Source organism: Kogia breviceps, chromosome 16, assembly GCF_026419965.1.
Source record: "Kogia breviceps isolate mKogBre1 chromosome 16, mKogBre1 haplotype 1, whole genome shotgun sequence".
Lineage (NCBI taxonomy): Eukaryota > Metazoa > Chordata > Mammalia > Artiodactyla > Physeteridae > Kogia > Kogia breviceps.
Genome location: NC_081325.1, coordinates 22,262,672 through 22,285,216, shown reverse-complemented (window position 1 = coordinate 22,285,216; position 22,545 = coordinate 22,262,672). Strand labels below are relative to the sequence as shown.

The 22,545-nt window shown below is 35.6% G+C and overlaps 2 protein-coding genes across 2 annotated transcripts in view; one reads left to right on the top strand and one right to left on the bottom strand.

Moving 5' to 3' along the window:
• Positions 1-22,545, top strand: part of GTF2F2 (general transcription factor IIF subunit 2) — a 145,943-nt gene that overhangs the window by 41,708 nt on the left and 81,690 nt on the right. The window lies entirely within an intron of this gene.
• On the bottom strand, positions 19,429-20,396 carry KCTD4 (potassium channel tetramerization domain containing 4). Its single transcript, XM_059041884.2, has one exon. It carries the CDS (start codon positions 20,304-20,306, stop codon positions 19,527-19,529), a length of 780 nt encoding a protein of 259 aa, XP_058897867.1. The 5' UTR covers positions 20,307-20,396; the 3' UTR covers positions 19,429-19,526.

The window sequence follows — 22,545 nt, the reverse complement described above, 5'->3', positions numbered from 1 at the left end:
GTGGTGCAGAGCATCTCAGACTGAGCAGTGCTACTAGAATAAAGGTTTGAAGAAAGGAGGGGAAAAGAGACGTGATATTTAATGCCTGGAATTTGTCAGACATGTAATTCCAAAGTGGCTCATTCTTTTGGGGGCTACCATTTTCTCATGAGAGACTCAGTATCATTTTGAAGTTCATTGTCATGCAGCTATAAATATTTTATATGCATTTCTATTTCATCTTCTTATTGCTCATACTGAAGAACGATGAATATTTTAATCATTTGGGGCTATAGTATTTTTCAAAAGACGACTATTATCTTTCTTTAAGTGCCTCTTTCACGTATGGTGAAAAGAGGCATTATTATCATTATCATTATTAGCATTATCATTATTATCATTACTTTTATTCAGACAATGCACAATACTTCTCATACTGTAGTTCTTGAATATTTGTCATTCTAAAATTTAATTTGCTTTGAATACTTTTGTGAAGGATTTCACATTTTATGATCATTTGTTTCATGCCATTACCCTTCAGTGCAAAGAATTAGCTTTGCTAGTGTTTATAATTCTGTTTAAGATCTTTTTCAGTTATGTTAATCATTAGACCTTATTTGGAGCCAGTTTTTATTTATTTATTTATTTATTTAAAAATTTATATATTTATTTATTTGTGGCTGCTCTGGGTCTTAGCTGCAACATGCGGGGATCTTTTAGTTGTGGCATTCAGGACCTTTTTTAGTTGCGGCATGAAAACTCTTAGTTGTGGCGTGCAGGATCTAGTTCCCTGACCAGGGATGGAACCCAGGACCCCTGTGTTGGGAGCATGGAGTCTTAGCCACTGGACCACCAGGGAAGCTCCTGGAGCCAGTTTTTTAGTTGTCTTGGTTGATATATTGTCTAATTGACTATGCAGATCATTAGCTGGGTATAACGATGGTTTATAAATAGTAAGAAACACATTTAATCTGCTTTAGATCTAATCAGATGATACATATTTGATATAAGTTGGTAAGAATTTCCATTTTAAAACACTCTGCCTTATTGTGGAGGATGCTATAGCGCTCTCTAAGCTGCTTAGGAAATTAGATTTATTTGAAAACCATTTGTACCATTTCTGCAGAACCATAGATATCATTGTAAAACCGATTTTGTAATATTATTTATTTATTTATTTATTGGCTGCATTGGGTCTTCATTGCTGCGCTCAGGCTTTCTCTAGTTGAGGTGAGAGGGGGCTGCACTTCGTTGTGTTGCACGGGCTTCTCATTGCAGTGGCTTCTCTTGTTGCAGAGCATGGGCTCTAGGCACGCAGGCTTCAGTAGTCGCAATGTGTGGGCTCAGTAGTTGTGGCACACGGGTTTAGTTGCTCTGTGGCATGTGGGATCTTCCTGAACCAGGGATCAAACCTGTGTCCCCTGCATTGGCAGGCAGATTCTTAACCACTCTGCCACCAGGGAAGTCCCTGTAATATTTAAAATAATTCTTTGGAAGTTTGGTGCTTAAGGTTATACTTTTAATTTTATTTATTTATTTTTCTGATATGATTAACGTATTATCATCCTAAGAGTCTATCTCAAAACCTCCAGAGCTAACCATGGGGTAATTGGATATCTGTCAGTACCAGGTAGAGGGTGGGGCAAAAGCAAAAAATGTGCACCTTAATTGTATCCTCTACTGCTTCCTTTGATCTTCCCTTCTTTCCCAAGGTGTTGTGGTCCAGCTAAGTCTGCATTAAGTGATTTGGGGACTGTTTACCTAGCATTCATACTGATAATGGAATTGGACAGAGCTGATGTCCAAAAACAAATAGGTGATGAAGTAAATTATGACGTTATATTAGAATATAATATAATTATTGATTTATTTCTAGAAAAATACTTTTTAGTTTTTAATGGAAAACTTCAAACATAGTAGAGAGAGTAATAAATGAATCTCAATATGCTTATTACTTAGCTTCAAAAATTGACAACAGCCAATCCTGTTACATTTTTAATCTCCCTTTCCTACCTCCCTTATCTACTGCTAGATTACTTCAAAGCAGATTCCAGGTTTATCACCTTTTCTGTGCATATGTTAGTTTGGTCCTCAGATCCTACTCCTTCTTTAAGGATTGCTCTTATCCTTCCTATTTAAAATAAAATAAAATAATAAATAGCTCCAAAATGAAAACTTGTCTGTTTTCTGCTTAAACATTGTATTGAATTTTTCGTAATTCACTATTTCGTCTATAAGTAAATGTGATGTCATTTAGTGGTCTTATAAATGAAAAAGTATTTGCATTATATTGCCTTTTTAAATAGAACAGCTTTATTGATATATAATTCACTTAGTAACAATTTGCCCACTTAGAATGTACTACAATTCAGTGCTTTTTAGTATATTTGCAGAGATTTGCACCCAACACCACAATCGATTTTAGAACATTTTTATCACTGCAAGAAGAAACCCCATACCTATTAGTAGTCACTTGTTATTTTCACCCCAAACCCGCATCACATAGGCAACCACTAATCTACTTTCTGTCTCTATAGATATATCTATTCTGGGTAGTTCATGTAAATGGAATCATATAATATTTGGTCTTTTGTAACTGGCATTTTTCACTTAGCGTAATGCTTCAAAGGTTCATCCATGTTTTAGCATTAATCAGTACTTCATTCCTTTTTATTGCTGAATTATATTCTATTGTGTGGATATTCCATATTTTACTTATCCATTCATCAATTGATGGATGTTTGGATTGTTTCCATTTTTGAGCTGTAATGAATAGTGCTGCTGTGAGCATTTGTGTACAAGTTTTTTGTGAACTTATGTTTTCATTTCTCTTGAGTATATACGTAGAAGTAAAGTGCTAGATCGTATGGTAACTTTACGTTAAACCTTTTGAAGAACTGTTCAGCTGTTTCCCACAGCAGATGTACTATTTTTCATCCCACCAGCAGTATATGAACATTCTGATTTCTCCACATCCTCATCAACACTTGTTATTGTCTGTCTGTTTTTGGTTTTTTTGGCCACACAGTGCGGGCATGTGGAACTTCCCCGACCAGGGGTCAGACCGTGCCCCCGGGAGTGGAAGCGCGGAGTCTTAACCACTGGACCACCAGGGAAGTCCTGTCTGTCTTTTTTTTTTTTTTTTTTTTTTTTTTTTTTTTTTTTTTGCGGTACGCGGGCCTCTCACCGCTGTGGCCTCTCCCGCTGCGGAGCGCAGGCTCAGCGGCCACGGCTCACGGGCCCAGCCGCTCCGCGGCATGTGGGATCTTCCCGGACCGGGGCACGAACCCGCGTCCCCTGCATCGGCAGGCGGACTCTCAACCACTGCGCCACCAGGGAAGCCCCTGTCTGTCATTTTGATTATAGTCATCTTAGTGAGTGTGAAGTGGTCTCATTGTGGGTTTGATTTGCATTTCCCTGATAGCTAATTATGTAAATACCTTTTCATGTGTATGTTGGCCATTTGTTTTTTGTTTTGGGGTGGGGTTTTTTTGTTATTTTGTGTTTTTTTGGAGAAATTTCTATTCAGATCCTTTGCCCATATTTAAAGTTGGTTGTCTTTTGTTATTGAGTTGTAAGGGCTGTATACATGTGTATTATTATCAGTTATATGATTTGCAAACATTTTCTCCCATTCTGTAGGTTCTCTTTCACTTTCTTGATGGTATTCTTTAAAGTACAAAACTTTTAATCTTGAAGAAATCCAGTTTGTCTGTTTTTCCTTTTTGTTGCTTTTGGTTTTGGTGTCATATTTAAGAAGGCTTTGCCTAACTCAAGGTCATAAAGAATTACTCCTATGCTTTGTTCTAAGAGTTTTATAGTCTTATCTCTTACATTTCGCTTATGGTCTACTTTGAGTTAATTTTGTATTTGGTATGAAGTGAGAGTCCAACTTCATTTCTTGCATGTGGATATCCAGTTGTCCAAGCACTATTTTTTGAAAAGACTATCTTTTCCCCATTGAATTGTCTTGGCATCATTGTGGAAAATCAGAAATTTTTTTACAGACTCTCAGTTCTGTTCCATAGCTCTATATATCTATCCTTATGCCAGTACCACAGTCTTGATTACTATAGTTTTGTAGTAAATTTAGAAAGTGTGAAGTTGAGAGTTCTCCAACTTCATTTTACTTTTCATGATTGTTTGGCTATTCTGGGTCCTTGAATTTTCCTGTGAATTTTAGGATCAGTTTGTTAATTTCTGCAAAAATACCAGCTGGGATTTTGGGAGGGATTGTGTTGAATCTGTGGATCAATTTAGAGAGTTATTGTCATCTTAACAATATTGTCTTCCAATCCATGAACATAGATGTCTTTTCATTAATTTAGGTCTTCTTAATTGTTTAATAGTGTCTTATAATTTTAAGAGCCTAAGTTTCATACTATATTGCCTTTTAAAAAAATAAGTAATGACTTGTTATTTTTCTAAAAAGAGATGCCTGTTTTAAAAAATATTATAACAGTACAGGAACATTCAAATCACCCAGAGGTACACCATCAAGAAATAAGTGTTGTAATTATCATTTGGTGAACATCATCCCAACTGTACATCATAAAGATACACAGAGACAGAAAGAAATGTAGAGAAATTGTGTTTGTTCTGTTTTTGAAATTACTTTAATTAAACTTTTAATTTCAGATAGTTGTAGATTCACATGTTGTAAAAACTAATTCAGAGATCCTGTGTACTCTTTACGCAGTTTCCCCCAATGGTAATACATTGCCAAACTATAGTACAGTCCACTGACTTTGATATTGACATTCTTTGATCTTATTCAGATAGCTGTCCCCACTCTTACTTGTACTTATTTGCGTGTGTCTAGTTCCATGCAGTTTTATCACTTGTGTAGTTTTATGTAGCCACTGCCGTAATGAATATACAGAGAGTTCCATCCCCACAGAGATCCCTTGTGTTACCCTCTGTAACCATGCCACCTTCCTCCCAATCCCCAACCCCCGCTTACCCCAGCCCCATCGTCATCCCTTGGCAACAACTGACCTGTTCCCCATTTCTATAATTTTATCACTTAAAAAGTATCATAAATGTTATGTAAATAAACATTATATAAATGCTTTCTTCACTTGGCATAAATTTCCTGGAAATTCATCCAAGGTTTTGCATGTCTCAATAATTTATTCCTTTCTATCACTGAATATTCCATAGTATAGATGTATCACGGTTTGTCTAGTCATTCTTTGAAGGATATCTGGGTTATTTCCAGTCTTTTGCTATTACATATAAAGCTGCCACGAACATTTGTGTATAGATTTTTGTGTGAATTTAAGTTTTTATTTAAGCCCAAGAAGGCATTTGCTGGGTCATATGGTAATGCATGTTAAATTCTGTCAGAAACTGCCAAACTGTTTTTCAGAGTGGCTATTTTAAAAAATAACAATATAGATAATTTTAAAAACATTAAATTTTTTTTTTTTTTTTGGCTGTGTTGGATCTTCATTGCTGCACGCGGGCTTTCTCTAGTTGCAGCGAGCGGGGGCTACTCTTTGTTGTGGTACACGGGCTTCTCACTGCAGTGGCTTCTCTTGTTGCGGAGCACAGGCTCTAGGCGCGTGGGCTTCAGTAGCTGCAGCACGCAGGCTTAGTAGTTGCAGCATGCGGGCCCTTGAGCACACAGGCTTCAGTAGTTGTGGCGCGTGGCCTCAGTAGTTGTGGCACGCGGGCTTAGTTGCTCCACGGCATGTGGGGTCTTGCCGGACCAGGGATTGAACTGGTGTCCCCTGCGTTGGCAGGTGGTTTCTTAACCCCTGAGCCGCCAGGGAAGTCCCAAAAAACATTTTAAATGTGAACACTCACATACAGAAAAAATGCATTAACATAAGCAGTTGAAATAGAACATGGATATCTTTCTTCTGTCATAGCTCATTCCTTTCTCCAAAGAGGTAGCCATTATCATTGACATTTATGATAATCACTTTTTTCCCGTATTTTAGCATTTAAGCCTTCATCCCTATGCAATATAGTTTATGTTGCCTTTGTTTGAATGTTAAATAGAATCACAGAGTATGCACTATTTTTTGGCATGGCTTTTTCACTGAACATTGTTTTCTAACACTAATCCATGTTATATATAGCGTCAGTTTATTCACTTTCTTTGCTGTATTCCACAGTGTGTATTTAACTCAGTTTATCCATTTTTACTGTTGCTGGATATTTGTGACTTATTAACAGTGCTGCTGCCACATGTTTATACTTGTGCCCTGGTACGTGAAATTTTAAAAGTATGTTCCTAAGTGTGGACTTTGGTCACAGAGTTTATGTTCACTTCTAGTTTGATCATGCCAAACTGTTTTCCAAAGAAGTTACACCAGTTTATAGTCCCATCAGCAGTGTATGTGTGTTCTTTTTGTTTCAATTCCTCTCCAATGGTATTGTCCTTTTTTTTTTTTTAATGTTAACTGGTATCGTGATGTGTAGTGACTTGTCTTTGTGGTTTGATTTGACATTTCCCTGATTTCTAATGAAGTTGAACCCCTGTCATGTATTTATTGTCCATTTGGATTTTCTGTTTTGTGAAATACTTGTTCAGATCTCTTGTCTATTATTTATTGCATTGACTTTTTCTTTTCAAGTTGTAATTCTTTATATATTCTGGGTATAGCCCATAGTTACATGGGTTACAAATGCCTTTTATTTTGTGATTTGCCTTTTCACTCTCTTAAAGGTGCCTTTTGATAAACAGAAGTTATTGTCTTTAGTGCAGTCCAATTTATTAGTCTTTTCTTTTATGGTTTGTGTTTTTTGTGTCCCATTTAAGAAATCTTTCAGCTTCCAAGATCATGAAGGTATTCTCATATCATTTTTCAGAAGCTCTTTTGTTTTGTCTTTCACATTTAGATCTACAGTCTACCTGGAATTGTTTTTTCTGTATGGTGTGAGATAGGGGTCGTATTTTATTTTTCCTCCTTATGGATGAATATCACGTACTTTTTTTTTTTTTTTTGCGGTACACGGGCCTCTCACTGCTGTGGCCTCCTCCGTTGCGGAGCACAGGCTCCGGATGCGCAGGCTCAGCGGCCATGGCTCACGGGCCCAGCCGCTCTGCGGCATGTGGGATCCTCCCGGACCGGGGCACGAACCCGTGTCCCCTGCATCGGCAGGTGGACTCTCAACCACTGCGCCACCAGGGAAGCCCAATATCACGTACTTTTAAAAACCATCTTTTTCTCACTGTTATGCAGTGCTATCTTTGCCTTAAGTATCTATTGAAGCACAGGTCTTTTTTTAGACTTCCTATCTGTTCTGTTAGTCAATTCATTTATTCTTGTGCAATACCACACTTTCTTTCCTATTCTAACTTAATAATTCTTGATATCCAGGACAGCAAGCCCTCCCACCTTGTTCTTCTTCAGGAGTTTCTTGGTTATTCTTGGCCCCTTTCCATTTCTTTATAAATTAGAATCATCTTGAAATTTTCCACAAAGAATTTGAATGGATTTGGCCAGGGCGGGGGGTGTCTTGACTCTCTATAGCAGCTTAGGAAAAATTGACATCTTTTATTGACTCTTGCAATATATGTACGTTTATGAAGTCTTCTTTAATTGTTCTCAGTAATGTTTATAGTTTTCTCTATAGAATTCTTATATATTTTAATTATAATTCCTATATATTTGATATTTTTGACACTGCTGTATAAAGTATCTTTAAAAAGATTATCCTCTCTTTGTTGCTGGCATATAGAAATACAGTTGAATTTTAACATTGATCTTATATCCAACAACCTTGCCATACTGCCTTTTTACATTCTACTCGTTTATTTATATACTTAAAAAAAATTTATAACTAAATAATTATAAGATTTGTGAATATAATCACAGTTTTTTGTCTTTCTTTCCAAATTTTATACCTGTCATTTCTTTTTCTTGCTCTGTTTTACTAGTTGAGGAAGTGATGAGGTCACTTTCTGTTTAACATTTATCTTTGTTTGCTATAACTTTTAGTTAGTTTGCTGTTTTTGGTAGTTAGTCCTCATCGGATTAAGGAAATTCCCTTCTCTTCCTAGTTTGCTAAGCGTGTCAATGAATGGATGATGAATTTTATCAAATACTTCTTCTGTATCTATTGAGATGTTTATAAGGTTTATCTTATTAATGTGGAAAATTATGTTGATTTTTTTTATTGCTAATTAAACGTCTATTCTTAGAATAAGCCCACCTCAGCTTTGATTTATAATACTTTTAAATATTGCTAGATTCAGTTTGTTTATCTTTGGTTTAAGATTTTTACATTTATGTTCATTAGTAAAATTGGCCCATAATTTTCCTCTCTCCTAATGTCCTTGTTAGGTTTTGGTGTGTTGAGGTTATACTGTCTTCATGAAATGAATTGGGGAGGTGACCCCCTTTTTTGTTACCAAGAAGAACTTATGTGAGACTGGGTTTATTTCTAACTTAAATATTTAGCAGAATTCACTGATTAGTCTGAGTGGGCAGGTTTTAAATAATAGAACCTTAGGGGACTTTGACTTTTCCACATCCTGTTTACTCTCACCCTCTGGGTATAGTCTTTTGGGATTTTAATTTTTAAAGTAAGGAACTTCTGTTAGGCCTTCCACCTTGTGCACTCTGGACTTTGATTTCTGTCCCTCCACACTTGCCTTGGGCGTCTGTCTAAACAAAGGGTCTCGTGTTCTTCAGATTGGCCCGTGACCTCAGAGAGTCTTGTTTTCCCTATCTTTGGAGCTTGGTGATTACTTATTACCTTGTAGTCTTTTTAATACTTTCAAAATTTTATTCAGCTTTTTACAGTTGTTTTTGGTGTGAGATTTGATCTAAATAACTTAGCCCACCATTACAGGGAATAGGAGAAACTCTAGTTAATTTACTTGAATTAACAGAAGAAAGATAACAGAAAGAATTGCTGAATGTCAGACAAATGCTTCTTTTCCGCAAAAACTATGAGTTTCCAAGAGCTCCTTCTAAAGTTGGGGGTTGGGGGTGTGGATGTGAGGGAAGAGAAATCAAGGGATTGGAGTTATTACGTTGTTTATTTTTTTTAACTCCAGGTTTCATTTTTTGACAATCTGTTGATTCTCTGTTATGAAAAATTAGGAAATTATTTTCCTCAAAACACAATTTCTCAAGTTTTGTTGGTTGTATTTTCACTTTATTAAGATTAACATTCTGTTCTGCAGCTAATTCTCCTGTTATTTAACCTTAGTATTAATTGTATAAATAGATTTGTACTTTTCGTTTAGTCTTGTTGCAGAGCATGGGCTCTAGGTGCACGGGCTTCAGTAGTTGTGGCACGCGGGCTCAGTAGTTGTGGCTCTCGGGCTCCAGAGTACAGGCTCAGTAGTTGTGGCACACAGGATTAGTTGCTCCACAGCATGTGGGATCTTCCCAGACCAGGGATCGAACCTGTGTCCCCTGCATTGGCAGGCAGATTCTTAACCACTGCGCCACCAGGGAAGTCCCAATTCATAGTAGTTTTAAGGAAAGTCATTGTCATTATTTCAAAATAATAAATCAGAGTCAAAAAGCTTGGCCCAGAGAGATTTGGGGAGAATCTTCGAATGAATAGCTATAAGACTATTTAAAATGTGTCAATTACTTACATATGTAAACATCTCTAATATTCTTAAAAACACTTTTTTGATGAGCTGAACACCTCACCTCTGAATCATATTTACGTTGTTTGATGAACACTATTTTTCATAGATGGAGGAAAAAAATCAGTTTTCTGCTTTTCAAAGCTAGAAGGAGAATGTAGGTTGACAGAATGTATGTGGTAGTAATTGAGAATGGGTTCTAGAAACTGACTGCTGAATTAAAACCCTCCTCAATCTCTCATTAGGAGATCTGAAGTCTTTGACACACTTCTTTCTTTGCCAGACTTCAGTTTCTCCATTTGTAAATTAGATGTAGCAATAACAATGTTTTTAGCAGAGTGCCTGGCATGATTTAATGCTCATTTTAACCTTTTATTCATCTTATTTTAATTTATTATTATTATTATTATAATACACGTATAATATGAGCCTGTAATTGTGCAGGCTAGGATTTTGAACAGAGCTGAGCAATAAACTTAAAGGTGTAAGGGTCTTCGGCTACAAAGACAATTTAAAATAAGTGTCCAGTGTAAATATGTTTTAAAAATATGGGTCTAAGAAGATGAATTGCTTTGGCCTGTATCAGATTACAAGAAAATTTAAAAGCAGTCTGTCATTAATGTGAAGCCAAGCAGAAGATATTATTAGCAGCTTTAGTTAGGTGTGTGTTCAATCCAGAAAGATTGACCACACACGGACATTGGTCCTGTGCTTCTCTATTTAATTTTATAAAAGACTGGTAGGAACTAGGGTAGCGGGCATCTTCCTTGAATGTTTGAGAATAAGAACATTTCTCTGTCTGTCCTCATCTGTTTAGTTATTTAATGCACTATAAGTGACTAGAAGCTAAAAGATGCAAGGCAACATTCGGGTCTATTTAACTGTATTGGTCTTAGTTGACATCTTTCATTTATTTGTTTACTAATTTTCGAAATACTTTTTCTTTCTGATGAACTCTTTTACACTGTGTTCTTGTGTTTAAGTCTTCTAATGATTTATAAATAATTTGCCTCCCATGTGGCTTTGTAAAATAAGGTTTTAAGCAACAATAACTGTATTTTATCTTTTAAAGTTGTGCAATACAAAAACAAGTAGTATGTATTTAGAAGTAAATATAAAATAAATCTGTTAATATGTGCGTGAGTACGTTTTGCCTCTTAAGGGATCATCAAATTTAGGTTATATAACCAGAAAAACTCACTTATCCGTGTCCTTTAGGTCACTTTTTATCTGGTTATTTAAAAAATATGTGAGCTTTATCATCTGTGCTCCAGTATTTGAACTTAAGTGTAAAAAAGCTAGCAGTTGCTTTTCTTGATCCTTCTGTTAACATGTTCTTGGGGAAAATGTCTAATTATTTGAGTAGTTTACTACAAGCTTATTAATTTGGAAAATTGAAGATAATACTAGCTACTTAGGGAACAAACAGCCGCCCTGCTGGTTAAAGCCTCGGGCCCCTCTCTGTGTCTGGAGGTAGCTCCTTATGTAACTCTTCGTTCATTCATCCCTTACTGTTTCTAAAAAATTGATCATGTCTGGCGCCCAGCTTCCACAATTTCAGGTTTTCAGACTGTTTCTCAGTTTTTTTACTTCATTCCCTCCCAGAAGACTCTAAAACAGAGCATGCAAGATGCTTTTTCGTCCTAAGTATTTTAATTGCTTGATACCACAGGGAAACAGGAGAATTATGCTCTTCTCCATTCCACCCTCACACTCCCCCTCCACCCCCAAAGCAGGGGAGGGGGTGGTAGTATAAAAGTTGACTGTATCTCAGAAATCTGTGAAGTTGTTGCTGTGCCTACCTGATATATAAACACCCTTCCTCTCCCCCTATTTGCATAAAGGTATTCTACTTTTCCTTAGATGTTCCCATTAAGAATTTTTAGTTCATTTTTAGAAATCAGTTTGGTGGTTATTCCCAGGTAGCTCTTCTTCTGGATTTAATCCAGTAATGAATCTGTACCCGAATGAGGAAAAATCTGCCTGGCTTACAGAGGTTTCTCTCCAGGTTACACTCATTCCCGGACCTTTCAGTTACCCCTTTTCCTTTCTGTGGTTGTGGCCCCGCACTTCTCATCAATGGATTCTCTATTCTAGTGTGGTTTTTCTGTAGCAACTCACCAGGCTCACTGGATGCCCTTTTCGTTAACTTTGGCGTCTTCCAGTATTTTAAGCCAGGTTTTGGCGTAGTCTACTGAGTCGTCCTTTGCCGAGTCTCCCGCTCAGTTCCTGGTGCCTGGGTGAAAGTGGTCTTACACAGTGGTTAGAGAGTGCTTGCTAGCGGTGTACCTGAGGCAAGTTGTTTAACTTTGTGGGTCTCTTTTCTCATCTGTAAAATGGGGGCTTTAATACCACCCACCTCCATCTAAAGTATCAGTGAGTTAATGCGTTTTTCTTCTTTGTACAGAAGTTCCGAGGTAAGAAGTGCAGGTCTGGTATGGCGGTTCCATGGTTATCAGCAACTGTCTGCCTTCATTAGTTTGTGGCTTCCATTCTCAAGGTGATCCAGAATGACTGCTGTGGTTATAAACATCACATCTACATTCCAGGCAGCAAAATGGAGGCAGGAGGGCAAGGCAGAAAGGCTCACACCGTTTTGTGAGAGGACCATATCCAAAAGTCACACCCTCTCAGTTTTGCTTATATTCCGTTGGTCGGAACTTGATAACTTGACCTTGCAGCCACAGAATATCAGGAAATACAGGTTTTTATCTGGGTACAGTTGCCACCTCAATGGAATTAGAGTTCAGTTACTAACAAGTAAGGGAAGAATGAGTGTTGGGGAAGTAACTAGCAATCTGTGTAGCTCTACTAGAAAGGAGATAAGGCAAATAAAGTACTAAGTGCTGACTGATAAATCATAACACCTCAGTGAATACCAGGCATTTTTATGACTTTTGCTAAAAGGTCGGATTACCAGCACGTCCCACTTTTTCTTATTCCTTTCCACCCATTCATATACTTTGCAGGGTAGTGATCTTTTATAATACCATGATACAATAGCTGAAACTTACAGAAACAACCATAGATGGTTTCTTTGAAGGGAAGATCTAGGTAGGTAGTAGTTGTTCCCTTGTTGGAAAACCATTAGCCTCTGTAGAAGTTTCATCTTTTTTTGCTTCATTAGCAGTTCTTAACATTGGTGGAGTTGATACGTCTTTTTTTACTTTGATTGGTACATATTCTTTTTTTTTTTAATAAAGAGAATTCTACTTAGTTTTTATTACATCCTTTAGTTAAATGGGAAGTCTTAGGGTGATCCAGAATGAAGATTGGGAATGATTTTACTTAATGCTTATTAGCCTTGCTTCATTAAAACACCTCATTGTTAACTACCAAATTTTTATATCAAGCTTTGCTATTTTTCTGTATATTCACCATGTAGTGAATTTTACAATACACAGATTTTTGTTCTATAATAGAGCTATAGTCGAGCCTTCTTTTCTTGCCTCTTATTAAGTACAATCTGCCTTATATCCAAATAATCTAAATTTTGATAAGATAGAAAAAAGAGGGAAGGGATATATAACTGGGAACCAAAATAACATTTTGATAAAGCCTGCCTCCAGTTTTCAAGGTAGCTGAATATTTATATGTTGAATCCCAATGTGTTATTTTCTGGCTGTGTTGTAACAAGTAAACATATGTGTCATAAATGCCTGTGGTTGCATTGTTTTGGTTTTGTTGTTTTATAAATCAGTCACCTGTGACTTTTAGATTCTTTTGAGGTTTCTCTCCAGTAATCACCAACCTTTATTAATAATTCTGCACACAGCTGTATGTAGTCTTTGCTTTTTCTTCCTTTTTTTATTAGAGTATAATTGCTTTACAATGCTGTGTTAGTTTCTGCTGTAGAACCAAGTGAATCAGCTGTACGTGTACATACATTCCCTGCCTCTTGCGCCTCCCTCCCACCCCACACCCCACCGCACCCTGCGTCTTTCCTTTTTCTTTCCATGGTGGTTTCTTTAAAAATATCTATACGTGGATAGAAAAGATATGCAAACCTCAAAGTAGTTTTCGTAGGATGTCTGCATGTATATTTAATTTTTATGTTTTTTAAAAAATAAATCTAAATAAAAATTCATCAAATGGTACCTGAAGGAAATGCTAAATGTTGTAGTCCTTTGTAAAACCACAGTAAGTCATAGAAGGTTATCAAACTCAAGCAACCATTGAGGTTAAAGTTAGTATCATTCAACAATTTCAAGAACCTTTAAAATTAGTTAATAAATCTCTTTTATAACGAGGCAAAATCAGTAGGGTGGAATTTTTTTTAAAAATCGGTAAATTTGCCCAATTTTACACTTTAATGATGTAGAAAAATATGTGCTAAAGATTCTAGAAGGCCATAGTCAAAATTACATTTGAAAAGTTGGGCCTTTCTTCAAAAAGAAATTTATAAAATTAACTAGATCTTTAAAAAAAATAGCTAGCAAAACTTGCTTTTAAATGTAACTGAATATTCTGGAATCCTTGGTTTGGAAAAACCTGCTATACTATTAGGTTAACTGTGTTATATTTTATGCTAGGGAACAGTTTTTTAAGACAGATAATAAAGAAGTATATTATAATTGTCTAGCTCTTTAATATCCAGTTCAGTGTTTTTCTAAAATAAGTAGTAATTTAGATAAATTTAGATTGCCATATTTTACGTACAGAATGCTTAATATTGTATAGTTTATGTGTTATTGGAAAGATTTAATTAAATGTAAGTTATTTATAATAGCTTATAAGACTTCTATCAGTGACTTTTGTTTGATAGAAACTCTTGAACTATTGTGTATCTTTACAAAGAGAAGAAGTAGGAATACAGTCACCTCTTTATAAATTAGGCAAATTTAAAATTTCATCTTATGAATGGATAAAGAAGATGTGGCACATATATACAATGGAATATTATTCAGCCATAAAAAGAAACGAAATTGAGTTATTTGTAGTGAGGTGGATGGACCTAGAGTCTGTCATACAGAGTGAAGTAAGTCAGAAAGAGAAAAACAAATACCATATGCTAACACATATATGGAATCTAAGGGGAAAAAAAAGTTCATGAAGAACCTAGGGGCAAGATGGGAATAAAGACACAGACCTACTAGAGAATGGACTTGAGGACACGGGGAGGGGGAAGGGTAAGCTGGGACAAAGTAAGAGAGTGGCATGGACATACATACACAACCAAACGTAAAATAGATAGCTAGTGGGAAGCAGCTGCATAGCACAGGGAGATCAGCTCAGTGCTTTGTGACCATCTAGAGGGGTGGGATAGGGAGGGTGGGAGGGAGGGAGACACAAGAGGGAAGAGATATGGGAATATATGTATATGTATAAGTGATTCACTTTGTTATAAAGCAGAAACTAGCACACCATTGTAAAGCAATTATACTCCAATAAAGATGTTATAAATAAATAAATTAAACAAAGAAATAAATAAATAAATAAAATTTCATTTTAGATATTTCCCTCTGCCCGGCACATCTTCCTTTATCCCCACCCCCTTGGTGTTTATTCACAGAAGCAAATTAATTTTAATATTAGCTTAAGCAAAATATGATTAGGAAGATAAGTCTGCTACAGAAATAGCCATTATATATTTCAAAGCTAAATACAGTGGGAGGGGGAAAAGGGGAGGGATGGACTGGGAGTTTGGAGTTAGTAGACGCAAACTATTACGTATAGAATGCATAAACAACAAGGTCCTACTGTATAGCACAGGGAACTGTATTCAGTATCATGAGATAAACCATAATGGAAAAGAATGTAAAAAATAATGTATATATGTGTATAACTGAGTCACTTGGCTGTACAGCAGAAATTAACACAACATTTAAATCAACTATACTTAAATAAAAAATATTAAAAAGCTAAATACAAATAATTTCTAAGTTGCATGCTGTTTTGGATAGTCCATATTACATTTCTGCTTTATTTGCAAGATAAGATTCAAATACTCAGATTTTAACCTTGACTGACATCATTGCAATTTAAGGCATTTGATCATAATTTATTAGACAGGGGTATCTTTAAAGGAATGGTATATATTATTGCTGACTGATTTTAAATTGCTAATAAAACAGCTGCAGTGATTATTTTGATCTTGTAGATTTTGTGCATGAAGCTAGAAGATAAAAGCCCCAAGAAAAACTCATTATATGTATTTTTAAACTAATAAAGTTGAAAACTGCATTTGCCTGGAGCAATTTAATTTAAAGTCGATTCTTGTATCTTATAGTATTCATCACAATATTAAGCATGCATTTGTCAAAAGTCCTCTGTTCTGTTCATGTCTAAGTTGAAAGCCGAATTAATGTAAATGTGCATTTTTTTGCCTATTCTTCATGGTTATGTCATGAAGGTACCTTTACAATGGATAAGATAATAACCAGTGCTTATGGGAAGTCTGTGATGGGTGAGGCATTTTACATGTAATTTAGAATTTAAGCCTTATAAATGCTCTATCAATTAGTCATTATTATCTCCATTTTACTGTGAGGATGTTGAAGTTCAAAGAAGTTAAGAGTCTTGCTTATGGTCATGTAAGCAAATTAGTGGAAGTTAATTGAATTTGAACCCAAGTCTGACTCCAGAGCCCATTCACTGTGCCATATTTTCTTCCTATGAGGAAAAATATGTCAGTTCTGTGGACTGTATAAGTCATAAAAAGTAACCCCCCTTTTCAGCAAACCTGACACTTGAAAATCTAGATTTGCCAATATACAAATTTGGGATATTCTTTATTCTTGAGAGATGATTCATCTCATGTTCTTTAAATGACACGGCATGACATTTAAAATATTATTTGCTTTCCCAAAATTCAGCTGTTTTACTCAACATTTTAAGAATACCTGCATTGTGAGATTTTCATCAAGTGAGGCAAACCTGTATTTTGGTATTTATTTAGCATGTTCTTCACGAATGCCTGTTTTAACCTGTTTAACACCAGGTTCTAGGTGTTAGAAAGATAAGTGGCCTGCAAAAGCAGACATAGTTCCTGTTGGCTCTGGAACTGGTATAGCTGGGTTTCAAATGTTGGTTCCACCTTTACCTCTCAATAACTGTATGATCTTATTAGCAGGTTCCTTAGCCCTCTTAGGCTCTTTCTTCATCTGTGAGAAGGAAAAAATAATAGTATCCTTTTTAGGGTCATCATGAGAATTAATTGAGATAATATATGTGCATAGCATGGTACCTGGCATGTAATAAAACAATAAATGTTACCTTCTTATCATCTTAAAAATAGCACTTGAAATAGAAGTAATTTTCTTTAAAAAAAATAACTGAACAAGCTTAATTGGTATCATGATCTTCAGTCTGGGATGGTAGTCATCTTTTTTGTATCATTTGAAAAGTCTCATAAGTGTTTCCCTTCATTTGTTCTGCACACTGCACACATTTTAGAGATATAGTACACCATAAGCTATGTGTTTATTTTTAATATTTTAAGGGCAATGCCGGAATCACTGTGTGGTGTAATTCCAAATACAGGTGTATATATGTTTGGCTCATGGCAAGTACAATAACCTATTTTTATTACCTTTCTTCTGGAAAAGAAGATGACGAGTCACTTTGTGATTTATTCTTTGGAGCAATATTTACTTATGAGAAAAGATTTGAGGAAGAAGTTCTTCATTGACTGCAAACAAAAATGTTATGACAGCTTCACTCTGACTTACAGTTGGCATTTTGTATGATTTCTTGAATTTTTTGAATGGAAAGTATTTCTAAGATTTTTTTTTAATAGTGAAATTTAAAAGCTAGATATTTTCTGTACACTTATAATATTTAGGTACTTGAATATGTAAATACAAGTGCAAGTAATTTTGAATTTAAAAAGGTACATTAATGAAAAGTTACACAAGAGTTATCAATCTAGCCATATTTCCTTGTAGATTCCTAAATTGTTTTAGGATATTATGATTTATCAAAAACTTGAGGAAAAATTAAATGCATTCCAGAAACGATTTTTTAGAGGTATACAAAAACACAAGTGACAAATTTCTTTAAGTAATGGTTCCCATCAATAATTTTGTTATAACAGTTAAATTTTCTTTTTGTGAACTGATGCAAAAACCTCACTTATAATACTTCTAAGGAGATTTGTTCAGCTATATTTCCTGTAAAAAGAGATGTCAGGGCTATTTTTATTATCTGTAATGAAACCCTGTTAGAGAAAATCTTGCTTTGACATTAAATCACTACCCTTTTTTTCATTACGAAGTCTAAATGCCAAGGAAAAGTCAACTTGTAAGCTGGAGAGGTATATAAACAGTTCAGTTATAGTGACTGCTAAAATAGATTTTATTATTTTTTTTCTGTTTTCATAGTTCTTTTAAATCTTGATTAAGCCATTTTAAAGTACATAAGAGATAATTTGATGCTTTCATAGAAACATTTTTTTTTCTTGTAATACAAAAAGATTGCGAGGTTGATGTGGAGATTTTTGTTTTTAATGTGGATTTTTAAAGGACTTTTTTGTACAAGAAGTTTTAAAATATTTCTTTTAGTATGTACAGCCAACATTTGTATTACCTCAGATGTTGTAATGGGAAGTCAGTTATAGTTCTGAGAATGAATATTAGCTTTGCTGAGTTTTTATGTGTAAGCAAACTTTTGGCTTATATGCTAACTTATGTAACCTCAGTCAAGATTTTCAGAAATATTTTGTTGAAGTTTATTAAAGTTAAGATTTAATTATCAATTTTAATGGTTAAATTTTAAAGGAGTGAATTTAAGATGTAATTTGTTCTTAGAAGCCAAAGAAAATAAGTGGCATAGAAATAAATGAATTAGCTGTTCTTTGGGAGGAAAAAAAATACTCACATTTAAAGCTAAGTTTCTAGATTATTTAACTGAAATAGCCATATATAAAACTTAATTTCTAAAAATACCTTCTTATTTAGTATGAAGCAAAGAAATTACCACAACTCACTGAGTCTGAGGTTTAGCATCAAAAGAGGTGCTGAAAAGAATAAAGTTCTTTCATAAGGATGTTTAGCGATGCTCATCTAATATTTTTGAGCTTGAAAGATGAATGGATAGGATGATTCTGAAAGGGAACTCTTTCATTATTCTAATACCATGTACTACTGTATTGAGACTAAGTTATACATGCTGTGTCGGAGCTCAGCCTGCAAAGAAATGAATTGGCTGATATTTGTCATTTGCAAGTCCAGCCAGGGTTACTGCAGCCTGCCAGCTGACCACATCAATGCATAATTTTGTGTGAAGTCGTCAAAAGGTACTATTTGTTTTAAAAGTGACACATTTAACTTTTTACTGTAATTATTAATACAAGAAAAGAAGTTAGTAGTGCTTTCTTTTTTTTTTTTATTGTCATCAAGCAGTTTTCTAGGAATTTTCAGCAATATATCAGTTCAGATTCAGCTGTAATTCTAGTATGAAATACAGAAACTGTGAACAAGCTTTTGGTGCCTACCATTAAAAATTAAATCCATAGCTTTAATTCTTACAATCTCATTTTGTTTCACCACAGCTCTGTTTTAGTACATCTGCACATCTGTCTTGGTCTCAATGGTTAATTTTACCAGTTCAGTTTCTTTGTAGATTTTTGCCATAACTAGAAAGGATTTAAAATCTTACAGTCCCTTAAAATATTTTATTACCATTTACTTGAAAGAACGATAGATAATGTACATGCTTGTTCGTTGTGCAAATACTCAAGACATTCTGATTGAAAGACAGCTTAAGGAAAAATAAACAAATAGCAAAAGCATTCAGTCTTTATTTACAATACGTAGAAGATCACTGTTTTCACTTTAAGTGTACGAGTCTGATCAGCAGGAACACCCTGGAGAAGGACATCTTTAGCAATAGAATTTACATACCGTTAGCTCACAGTAATTGATTAGCAGCAGGTCTCTGAGTACAGAGCTAGCTGGGCACGTTATTTGGGATGCCTTTGGTGCTGTGCTTTTCCGAAGCTTGCTGGCTGCATGCTTGTTGCCTTTGTTTGTGACACAGGTAATTACTTGATAAAATGAAGTGCATCGCTGTGAACAATCGACCCTTTGGAGCAATCCAGGCTGGTCAGCAGTCTAAAACCACACTTTAAGGCCATCATTATGGCCTCGAACTTAAGAGTTTCCAAGGTGCAGACAAAGGTGTTGTCTTCCTTCAGTACAAGTCGAGTGCCGTTTTCAGACTTTATGAAGTATTTAAATTGAATGATGTTTGACGATATTGAAAACTCCTCTGGAAAGCCATCCAGCCTGCTTTTGGACACCAGAACAATGCGAGATTTTATTTTTGTTATGAAATCAGGAGCATTACAGAAGATTCTCAGTCCTTGTGAGCGATCATGGTTATCTGTTATTTCCAAGAAAGTAGTCTCCCTGGGTGTTAGCTGTTCTTTTTCCCACCTGGACTTCACTTCCTCCGCCAGTCCCTTGAGCTGAAAGAATTCTGCTTCTTGTGCGAGAAGTTGATTTTCTCGAAACCCTTCTGGCAGCAGAAGTTCTCCATTTCGTAGGAAGTTTAGAACATGCCTGAAGAGGAGCCCATCCCTGTCTATGAAGTAATGACCATCGGCATCAAATGGGCAGAGGATTTTTCCATTTACTATACCTTCAAGGAAAGTGTCTGGGTACTTGGTCAGTGTTTGTTTCTGAGTAATGTATAAGTATCCACCAACGTTGAGGGTCATCAGGGTGGATTTGCAGTTCTTTCCCTGGTCAGCATCTTCTAGGCTGTTGTGTTTCCCTTCATACTCCTTTTCTTTTTCTCTTCTGTTTATTTTACGCTCCATTTTTGAAAATGCTATTTCAGCTTGTTCTTCTTGGCGTTGAGATTTTTTAAAAAGAAACACTACCACACAAACACGCCTTTATTCAGCCCCAGCCTGGTGATGGAATGGAAATGCTGGCAGCGTTGCCTGTGCTGTCAGCTCGGTTTTGCAGTAGGTGGCGTATCAGCTATGTATGCAGGAGCTTTCTGGAGTAAGAGGGAAAAAAGGTAATTTGCATTTAACTATATCAGGGAAGGAACTCGCTGTGAAAAGGTTTTCATGTGTATTCTTTGAAGTAATGAAAGTTACTGAATAAATTGAATTTCCTGTTGGCAGTTAAGCAGTTACATGTGTTTAATTCTCCAGCTAAGTGTGAATTTTTATCCACTTCTAAATGTCCTTTAAGTTATTAATCAGGCAGGCTTAATATTGAATAATAGTGTCACCTTTTGGAGAATAATGTATGTTGAATTAGTATAATTTTTTAAAGTAAATCATAAGTAGGAAACCCAAAGAGAAAGGACCTAGGTGTGTAGAATTTTTTCTCCTAAAAAAAGTCACACATTTCACAAGTGGTGTAGTCATTTTAGAGACACAAGTGAGAATATTTAAACCTGTTGTCTGTGACATTGTACTTGAATTTAATTGGATTTGCATGTGATTCTGCTTTGTGGATCTTTAGCAAAGAAAGAAAGAAATTTTCTTCATGTCCTTTAAAAAAAAGTCTCTGTTATTTTGGCTTTTTACCCTAAAGGTAAAAAATCAAATATACAGGTTTTACAGTAGTTTTTTTTTTTTTTTTTGGTTAAGATCTCCTATGGAAAATTCATAAGCTTGTTTCACCCTAAATGTGCTTCACTGCTGAACAAAGCCTTGGACTGCTGTGAAAAATACTGTAACCGTGTGTCTGTGTGTGTGTGCGCATGTGCGTGTGCTCCCTCGAGAAGATAACAGAGACACACATTCAAAATACCTACTGTAAAATAGTGTCATGGGCCAAGTTAGTTGGGTTCCTTTTGCCGCTGTTGGTTTTTTTTCAGTGTTCACATAGGGAGAGAGAAAAGGCCAAAGCCTAGCTGCCTTTTTTATTTTTTTGGAGCTGGAACAGTGTGAGTGTGGTGGTTTTTTTTCCCCTTTCTTTTTTTTTTCTCCTTCCGCTGTAACTTGCCTTCCAAAACATTTTAGGGATCCTGAGTTTTCATATCTAGAATTTAAAGACCCAGTGGTAAGAAATGTGAGCATTGTCTCCAGTACACTATTGTTTGGCTGATCTACCTGCTAAATTATTCTGAGGAACCACATTGTCCTTGGAATTAGACTTTAGATTTTGTTAAATTGATTTATATTTTTATTACATTAAAGGTATTTGAAATTTTTTCAACTTTGTGTTGATAGAAATATTGGTGCAGATTCTTCCAAAAATGCTTGTCTTGCATTTTCTCTAAGCAATGTTAGATTTTCTTCAGATATAAAAATTTTACTTTTAATTATAGCGCATTTTGAATTTAGTATTTACATATCCTTGAGCTTATCAAAAGTTCATTGAAATTAAACTAGGAATCTAATAGGGCTGAGTTTTTGCTTTGAGACCATGAAATTGAACCAAAGATAAGATTGCGTTCTCGAGAGTTTTTAGTGTTTTATATAGAACTTTACAACTTGTTAATAGTAAGCCGACATTTTGACTAGAGCTTCCTCTCAGTACTGCATCATTTAAGAATAGTTTACTATTATATTCTAACGATTTCATGTGTGTTGATTTTGTGGTTTTGGAATCAGGTCTTACCTATGGCTATGACTTTTTCTGAAATACTGAATAGATTTGGGGGGTACAACTTTAGAAACGGAATTCTTGTGTCAATAGTCAATGCACATGAGTAGCACCATTTAATGGCAAAACCAGCAAAGGCATGCCAGTTTCATTTACAGTGATAGTCCTGTTTCAGTGAACTTTGTGGGACACCAGAATCAATAGAACATAACCGTAGTATAGTGGTGGAGACTGTGCTAGAATTTTCTTTGTATGTTTAAATAAAGTGATATGGTTGAATTCTACGTAAGGCTTAGTCTGCTTCCTTATACACTGTTTGGCATGTTTATAGATGCCTTCCTGGGGGAGCCCTAAACCTAGTGCCGCTGGAGGATTTGCTTCCATGGGGTGGGGGCGGGGGAGGTGAGGCAGGACTGGAGGAAGTTGGACTACTGATCCAACTGATCCAGCCATCACCCCCAGGGCCACCTTACACTTGCTGACTTGCTC